Source organism: Eleutherodactylus coqui, chromosome 8 (assembly GCF_035609145.1).
Source record: "Eleutherodactylus coqui strain aEleCoq1 chromosome 8, aEleCoq1.hap1, whole genome shotgun sequence".
NCBI lineage: Eukaryota > Metazoa > Chordata > Amphibia > Anura > Eleutherodactylidae > Eleutherodactylus > Eleutherodactylus coqui.
Window position 1 is genome coordinate 174,133,902 of NC_089844.1, and position 8,987 is coordinate 174,142,888.

The 8,987-nt window shown below is 44.5% G+C and overlaps 2 protein-coding genes across 2 annotated transcripts; one reads left to right on the forward strand and one right to left on the reverse strand.

The window, feature by feature from the left end:
• The first annotated feature begins 520 nt into the window (after window positions 1-520).
• LOC136577689 (zinc-binding protein A33-like) lies at window positions 521-1,298 on the forward strand. Its single transcript, XM_066577605.1, has one exon. It carries the CDS (start codon window positions 577-579, stop codon window positions 1,102-1,104), a length of 528 nt encoding a protein of 175 aa, XP_066433702.1. The 5' UTR covers window positions 521-576; the 3' UTR covers window positions 1,105-1,298.
• Window positions 1,299-1,668: 370 nt separating this feature from the next.
• Window positions 1,669-8,620, reverse strand: LOC136577690 (microfibril-associated glycoprotein 4-like). Its single transcript, XM_066577607.1, has 6 exons — window positions 8,577-8,620; window positions 7,193-7,259; window positions 3,355-3,515; window positions 3,189-3,285; window positions 2,285-2,467; window positions 1,669-1,946 (listed from the first exon to the last, which is right to left on the reverse strand). The coding sequence occupies exons 1-6, from the start codon at window positions 8,607-8,609 to the stop codon at window positions 1,693-1,695; spliced, it is 795 nt and encodes a 264-aa protein (XP_066433704.1). The 5' UTR covers window positions 8,610-8,620; the 3' UTR covers window positions 1,669-1,692.
• Window positions 8,621-8,987: the final 367 nt, after the last annotated feature.

Consider the following 8,987-nt stretch of genomic DNA (forward strand, 5'->3'; position numbering starts at 1 on the left):
CAGCCCTCACCCGGTAACCGCTACGGATCGCTGCAGCCACCAGTCAGATGATGTAATAGTGGGTGTAACACCTGACCTGCGGGTGAGGACTGCTCTGTGCGCTGCAGTGAGGGGCTGCAGATTGTGAGGTGAGAGGAGCTGCAGGCTGGAAGAAGCCGCGGATCTGCAGCTGATCTTTGATCACCAACGATGCGCAATTTGATGGTTTTTGATGCAGAAATGACTCCCCCCCCCTGCTGGATAAAATCTGCAGCATTCCCACTATGTGTGAACCCTAAATGGAAATGTTTTTTATATATATATAATGGGGGAACATGCACACTAATGTATATAAGGGGGACCAGGGTGCACTCGCTACTAGCTGAGAACTTTGTCTATCATGTGTGGCCCCTTTAAGCTACTGCAATATTAGCAACAAAAAAAAACACCAAAAAACAAGCAAACTATTTGGGCACTGTTGAGTCTTGGCCACCATTTTCCTTGCAATTTAGTGATTTGTTTCCCTCTAAGCCACTATATTCCCTTTAGCACCAGCTTTAATCCTTCTCATGTTTTCCAGCCTTGCCGAACATTATCATGGACCCCAGCACAGCCCACCTCAACCTAGTTCTCTCCGAAGACCTGACCAGCGTCCGATACAGTGACACCAAACAGTCTTTACCCGAAAACCCGCGACGCTTCGACTACTGCTGTTGCGTCCTGGGCACTGAGGGCTTCACCTCCAGCCGCCATTACTGGGTAATTGACGTTGGCAACAAGACCAAGTGGAATCTGGGTGTGGCCAAAGAGTCTGTAAACCGGAGGGGCGGGATCACCCTGTCCCCGGAGAATGGCTTCTGGATACTATGGCTGAGAAATGGCCATGAGTTCAAAGCCCTGGATGTCCCGTACCGGACACTCACCCTGAGAAGCAAACCGCAAAGGGTGGGGATTTATCTCGACTACGAGGGCGGCCAGCTCTCCTTCTACAATGCTGACGACATGTCCCACATCTACACCTTTGTCACTTCCTTCTCTGAGACCATTTACCCCTACTTCTGCCCCTGCCTCAATGACTCAGGGAAGAACGGGGGGCCACTCAAGGTCCTTCACCACGTACCGTGAAGAGACGGCAGCATTGTCAGCCGTTAGACCACTATTGTTCCATGTCTTAGATGGCATCGGGAAGATGTTGGCACCCGAGTGCCGGGCTGTACTCTTTATTCCATGTCCAGTTATAGTTAAAGTGCAGATGAAAGGAATCTATGTAATTACCTTACACATCTCAATAAACGTAACCGGATTAAGTAAGAAAGCAATTTGCATTGATGAAGTCTCATTCATGGGTAACTGATGGTATTAAGGGGCTGCGATCCAACTAACAAGTATAGAGTTATACTCTCCATGCTCTGCTTCCTCTCATTGCATTGCCTGTGTCAGTCTTTACTGTAGCTTCAGTTTACTGTAGGATGAGTAGAGCTATAGGTCCTTCCTAGATAGTGGTGTGCTTACCAATAGGGAATTGTGGTATTAGCCAAGGAAAATATAAGGTTATGTGCCTTTTAAACACCAACTAGTTGACTTGGTGTACTGGGCCAGGGTGGCTTCTCCTTTTTGGACCCAGTTGGAGGAATCTTACACATTTATTTGCCAAGAAATGAGTTTTATTGCACATATACAGTTCAGCTTACAGTGAAAGGCATTGTGGGTGAATCATACCGGGATCCTTCTCATCTTCATCTGACTTCCCCGAAGCGTCAGTGGAAAGTCGACCCAAGTGGTCCAAGAGAATGCAGGTTTCGGGGGGCTTGTTGTGTTGTAGCGAGCATTAAGGCCGGCCCCGGCGCAGAACTCGGAGTGGTACCAGAACCCTCCCCCCCAATATTCGGCACAGTTTTGAACATATCCATCCTGATCATTATCATATGTGGAAAACATGTGTCCTGCATGGAGGCTCAAGGCGTCCCCTGCACAACGAACAAAAGACACATAATGGGAGAAATGGCAGATGTCTTAACTTTCATGCATCAGTAAAACATGGTGAGGATGTACTTGGTAGCCAGAAAACCCACTATCCATTACAAAAATTACATATAGAAATATATAGTTTGTTTAATACTTGGAAAAAAAGGATGGAAGTGTCCCTTTAAATTGGTCACCTCCCCAAAAACTAAGTGGTAGAGGTTCCTTTTAATCCCCCCCCCCCCCCCTACATCCTCCTCCACCAAAAAATGTACATTACTCCATTGGCCTAGTTCTGCAATCAATTCACCCCTCACATATCGCCAGGAAATCTCTGCCCTACCTGCCCCTCCGTCGGTAAATGACCCAATATTTAGCCGGTAACCATCACTGTCGGGGTTCAGGGCATGACGGGATAGACTGAAGTTCATGTACTGGGCCGAGGCTCTGCTTCCCTCCAGATCTTCTAGCTCCACTCTCAGCTCGTATTCATTGCACATTGTCAGGCGGTAAATGTTCTGCAGCCCTGGTACCAAGGGGAGAGACAAAGATATATAAATGCAGAGGCGTAGCTAAAGGCTCATGGGCTTGGATGCAAAAAGTTCAATGTGGGGCCTTCCCACATCTCTCCTCCTGCATTGGAGGGTCTCTTAAGAAGCCCATTGATGCAACACTAGCAGGTGGGGCATTGCTAGAATCTTAAGATTAGGCTGAGGCTAAATGTAGGGGGTCCCAATGCAGAATTTGTAACATGACCCCACCCCACCCCAACAATCCATATGCCATTCATAATACTGTGTTTTCTTAGATGAAAAAAGGAGGCCTTTGGCCCCTTAAGGCTCTGGGGCCCGGTAGTGACTTCTACCTCTGCATCCCTATATCTATGGCCCTATATAGATGTACCCCAATAAAAATAGAATGAAGCTGAGCAGTATCTGTCCCCCTCTCCACAAGGGTGCTTGGTAGGATATCCAGACACAACCTGACAAACTAGACCCAAGCCCTTTAAAGAATGAAAACCAGAATTTTTGACAGAGCCCTTCTCTTTGCTGGACCAGTCATTGGTGGCTATCTGTTTCCCTTCACATAACTTCTACAGATACAAGGTTCACTGCATACAGCAGGCCATATCTCAGCTTCCTGTCTCTAGGGAAACATTCAATCTATGGTATACAACTCTTTGCACCAGCTAGGACTAGGTTCAGAGGTCCCACTGTGGACAATGAGGAGAAATCTTAATTCTTTACCCAGCCAGTACTCTCCATCCGCATTCCCAAAGCCATTCACATAATTCTGCCAGGACTGGTTGAATTGCACGGAGCCGTTCAGTCGCCTCTGGAACACCTATCAGAGAGAACAGCCAGTTAGGCCATAATGATATAAACTTACCCAAAATGCCACCATCCTACTCACCGTCCAGACCATCCCTTCTGTCGTCATGTCACAGTACACTGGTAGGGGGCGCTGCGCTCCATGTGGATAGATGATATATACCCCACTTGCGGGTTGACTTCTGTCCCAGACAGCCTGGCAGTCTACAGGAAACCATTCCACCTCAGGATTGGGCTGTGGAGCTGAGGATAGAGCGTGTCAATGATTTTATATAAAGCACAATACGGGCCCTACATGATGTATGAGTAAGGGGGCACAAACTTATTACTTGGAGTCAAGATGATCACTGGAGTCTGCAAATGTATGTGAATGTAGTAGTGAGTGCACCGTACATATATAGTGAGTGCGTCAATGTATTTAATAAGCATCCATATGTGTGTCAATAGATATACCAAATGTGCCATGCCTGTAGTATACATATATAGTAAGTGTATCCATGGATGTAGAGAATATACACAAAAGTGTGACCATATAAGCATGGCAGCTCAGGGGTTAGCACTATTGCCTTGCAGGTCCTGGGTTCAAATCCCACCAAGGACAACATCTGCATGGAGTTTGTATGTTCTCCCCATGTTAGTTTGGGTTTTCTCTATAGGTGGATATATATATAGTGAGACTGAATGAGGGCAGAAACTGATGTAAAGTGCTGCAAAATAAAGGTGACTGAAATGTATGTAGTGAGCATACATATATTATGAATGTATGTAGTGATCATCCCTTGTCTGTGTGTAAATACATATATTGAGGTTGTCCATGTAAGTATGAATGTACATAGTGAGCATTATAACATACAGTGAGTGTCTGTGTGAATGTATGTAGAGAGCATATTATACATATCAAACATTAACTTACACTTTACACATTAAATGTTATTGACAACTCAAGTTAAAGTTTGCCGCTACTGTACATTTAACATAAGGTGACCAGACTTCCCAATTTAGGTGGGGCAGTCCCACCTTCCATCGGGACTCTGGCGGAACAGCCATTTGATCCGCTTTCGGGACGTCTGGTTAGCATAGTGATTACAAGCTGGGGTGCCACAGCTCCCCAGCCGGTAATCACTTTGTGGCGCCTGCACATATTGACGTCACACGCTCAGTGTGTGCATCTGGAATCTTCCTCCCTCCCCCCCCCCCCCCTCCACTGACATATCTCTTTAGTTCGGCAAGAGGAGGGGAGAAGGGAGGAGGCGCTGCTGCAGGTGCACACACACTTCCTCCCGCAGCAGCGCAGAGAAGAGGAGGAATGGCACTCTGCAGACCAGGAAGAGGGTAAGTTTCATTGCTGGGGGGGGGGGGGGGGGGGGGTCACTATTACTACTGACGGTCACTATGGGGGTCCCTATTACTAGTGGGGCTACAGTGGGGGGGGGGGGTCACTATTACTACTGAGGACCACTGTGGGGGACACTATTACTACTAAGGGTCACTGTGAGGTCACTATTACTACTGATTGTCACTGTGGAGGACATTATTACTACTGAGGGTCACCATTACTACTGAGTGCCACTGTGGGGGTCACTGTTACTACTGAGGGTTACTGTGGAGGACATAACTACTGAGGGTTACTGTGGGCATCACTATTACTACTAGGGCAACTGTGGAGGACACTGTTACCACTGAGGGTCACTGGGGGGGGTCACTATTACTACTGAGAGCCACTGTGGGTGTCGCTATTACTACTGAGGGTCACTGTGGAGGACATTATTACTACTGGGGCTACTGTGGGGGTCACTATTACTGTTGAGTGCACTCTGGGGGTCACATTTACTATCGAGGGCCACTATGGAGGACACTATTACTACGGAGGCCACTGTGGGGGTCACTATTACTATTGAGACCACTGTGGGTGACACTCTGCACGTGGCAGCATAAATCAAACTGACTTACAGTATGTTTAAACATAGCAGAAATACTGCAGAATGTCCACAGCAGAAATTTCCGCAGCATTTCTGCATCCAAAAGAAACAGTCGTGTACCCGCAGCTGATGTCATACTATGCGGCGCTCCCCCTCACTCCTCTGTAGGCCTTCTGGTGTCAGTGCTCCCCGGCTTCCACTTCCCAGCAGCCTGGTCAGTTGTGGGGCCACTACAGGCCAATGGGAAGCAGAAGCCAGGGAGCGCTGACAGCGGAAGGCCTACAGAGGAGTGAGGGGGAGCGCCGCATAGTATGACATCAGCTGTGGGTACGTGGCTAATTTTGAGTCAAAATTCGCACCAATGGTACAGATTTTGACTGTTTTTTTTGGATCCAGAAATGCTGGGGAATTTGCTCCCTGTCTTTTTTGAACCAGATGCGCTCGATGGGCTACTCTTGTGATCTGAGTAGTTGGAGCTACCACCACCATATCCCAAAAACGGAACACATTCCGCAGCAGAAAATCTGCATAGAAAAACACAATTACATATACAAATTCCGCAAGCAAAAAACACAGCAAATTCTGCGCCGCTCATCCGCTCCGGCGACCCGCAGAACCGCAAGAGAAACTTGTGTTTAACAAGTTAGTGTAGTAACTGTAATCTTGTACATATATGTAGTGAGTGTATGTATATTTACTCAGCAACCATGTGACTGATGTCTGCATAGATAATAAACTTCATGTTCTAATAAGTGCACCTTATTTAGGCACCATAGGGTGGTACTGTAGATCCGCCCTATATGGCCATATTAATTGGCGCAGTTATTACTGAGCGGCACATTGAGCATTGTGTAGTACTATTGTGCGCCGCTATTAACGTTTATAATGTTATTGCTATTTTATATCACTACTAAATATATAAATTATATTAACCCCTTAAGGACCAGACTCTTTTTAGGGATTTTACCATGTGGTGGTTTTACTGCCCTATTTTTTTTCTTGAGCTACCAACATTGCTTTTTCCGTAATACACATGGCTTTTTTTTATATCTTTCTTCACTATCTTTTTTTTTCCCGTTTTTAGTTTTATTGGGGGTGAAAAGCTAAAAAAATAGATTTTTAAAATTTATAGTTTATTTTTAAAATTAGTATATTTACGCTAAAATAAAGTGTGGGAATGGATTCCTCATTTTGTTTCAGACGTTTTGATGTATAACTTCAACAGTTTTGGATTACAGGGCGCATACAGCGATGGTTTTGATTGGCGTCAGTGGTGGATCGTTTTCTTTTTTTTATATATGTATTTTTTTATTTTATTCTGTAAGTTTTTTTTTCCACTTATCTTTGTAACTATTTTTTTCAACATTTATATCTCCCATGACATCATATAAGACCTCTGAAGGTCATTCACATGGTCTTTTCTTTTTTTTTTTCTATTTCACACTTTCCCCTGTAGCTGGGGTATCCGTAGGAGCTCCAGTTACAGGGAGAAACATCTCCCTGTAGTGACAATAGTCACTGGCAGAGCTGATCAGGGTCTACTAGGACCCTGCAGCTCTAATGGGACAGGAGGCACCTGCTGGTCACGTGATCGTTGTGCCAAATAGCAGAAGTAACTGTTCCGCTTTCTCTCTTCATTACATAGCGCTCATTGAGCACTATGTAGCCTGGAAAGAAGGCTGAATCAATTAAAAAACACTTCAACCTTCTCTTCCAGGTCCTTGGCTGTGACTAACAGCTGAGGACCCAACCTGCTCCTGCTTGATTGCAGGAGCTTTAATCTCATGCCATATTTCTGCTATCAACTGGGATAAAGCTCTGGAACAAGCATTGTATATTTACCAGGCATTAAGGGGTTAAGCAGAAACTGCAAAATTCACCTTACAAGAGACTTTAAGATATGTTGTAATATAAACTGCTACCACAATGGATCTGATCAGTTGATCTCCTCCATTAGCTGCACAGTATGGCTCCCCCACCCACGTGGTTTATGGCACTTACCTGGTAGATTACTGTTTGGGCTGCAGATGACTTGTTGGATATGACACAACAGAAGGAAGACAAATATCTAAAAGACAATAAGAGACCCAACTGAGGTCAAGGTCTACAACAAGGATTATGGAAGGCATCAAAAATTCTCAATTGTAATCATAAGCCGAAAAAATGACCAATCATGGTTGTCCAGTTTATGAACATCTTGGTGGCTCTTTATAGACATTACAGGAAAATTGTTAGATACATTTTGTTTTAGAAAACAGATAGATGGATTCATAACCTTATCTCAAAGAGGTATTCCAGTTATTATGTATGGGATAGGTGATAAATGTAAAATTCGTGGGCCTTTCACCACCTGGGCCACCACCAAACTTTAGAATGGAGGACCCAGCTCCCCTATTGTTTCTCACCAGTGTTCTTATATGTAGTGGCCAAATAAGCTCTATAAAATTCTGTAACTGAGTCAGTAAGAGCGTCTGTCTTTAGTGGGACCCAGGAGATAGGTGATGAATGTTAATAGCTGAAATACCACCCTCATATACATTAGTGCTTAGCTGTTCAAACCTGTTGATAATGGCAGGGCTAGATGACTCTCCTATATGTATAGGGGTGGGACTGGTGATGTCGGGAAGGGAGGGGGGGTGAAGAAACAGGGATGTTGAATTTCAACGCCTGAACCTTTTGTTCCCCTGGAGATAAGTTGACATCAGAGCTGTCTGACTGTGGCCAACCTCCCTAAACACAAAAATGTTAGGACGAGCTAAATGTTCAAGTATATGTGGAAGCTGGGGAAACAACTGCTGGACAAACCTTCATCCTCCAACAATTGTTGAAAATGTATAGGCCCATTAACCTTCCTCAGTGACCAGATTGAAGCTTTATCTGGACATGTAGTACCAAAGAAGACTCAGTTCACTGAAGAAGATGGCTATGGTGGAAGGACATGAAAATACAAGATGAACAGAGACAATCACTGAAATTCAGGATCTATGAGAAAACAGTCGACAGTTGTGACCCCGTTGCAGAACTTGTCCAAAAAAATGTCCTAATCATCCAAAAATCATTAGAAGAAATGAAGAAGATGCAACACTGGTTTAACGTAGTTCAAATGTAATTTGCACCCAGTGGTAATTAGGATGACACTGTGAGTTGAACATAAAAATTGAACTACATTGGATCAGAACTGCTTCTATTCTTCTAGAAATCAACCCAAAGACCCTTCCATAAGACCAAAAAAAAGAAGGAACATTCTGGAGGAATGTGAATAATCTAGGAGGCAACAAGTGAAATCGACTTGAACTGATTTGTGATTATTGATACAGAAAGTGACAATATTTTAGAAAACACCTACTGGAGATGATTAGAGAACCAAATGGTGGTGATCTCTTACCGTCATTGTAGAAAGTCTGTCTTCAGGATTCATATGGGACCAATATGGTGAGACACTGCTATATAATGACTATATATAGATCCAGACACCAGGCAATTACAGGAACAGCACCGAGGGATTGGATATTTGGGGAAAACCAGCCATAATGTGGGTTACCAGAAACTCTTTGTCCATTGTACTCAAAAATTACTGAGGCTGCAACAAATTTCTTAGAAATGTTTCTGTTTTAAGAACTTGTTCTCCGGCTAATGAAAGAATAGATGACAGTGATGTACATCAGGATTAGAGATGAGCGAGCACCAAAATGCTCGGGTGCTCGTTACTCGAGACGAACTTTTCGCGATGCTCGAGGGTTCGTTTCGAGTAACGAACCCCATTGAAGTCAATGGGCGACTCGAGCATTTTTGTATA

What these genes read in the sequence shown, in the direction of transcription:
- LOC136577689 (XM_066577605.1), top strand. Translation starts at nt 577, where the DNA reads ATGGACCCCAGCACAGCCCACCTCAACCTAGTTCTCTCCGAAGACCTG.
- LOC136577690 (XM_066577607.1), bottom strand. Translation starts at nt 8,609, where the DNA reads ATGAATCCTGAAGACAGACTTTCTACAATGACG. An exon ending in ACAGACTTTCTACAATGACG is followed by an intron (nt 7,260 to 8,576) that starts GTAAGAGATCAC and finishes ATTGTCTTTTAG; the next exon opens with ATATTTGTCTTCCTTCTGTT. An exon ending in CAGAAGGGATGGTCTGGACG is followed by an intron (nt 3,286 to 3,354) that starts GTGAGTAGGATG and finishes TCTCTCTGATAG; the next exon opens with GTGTTCCAGAGGCGACTGAA.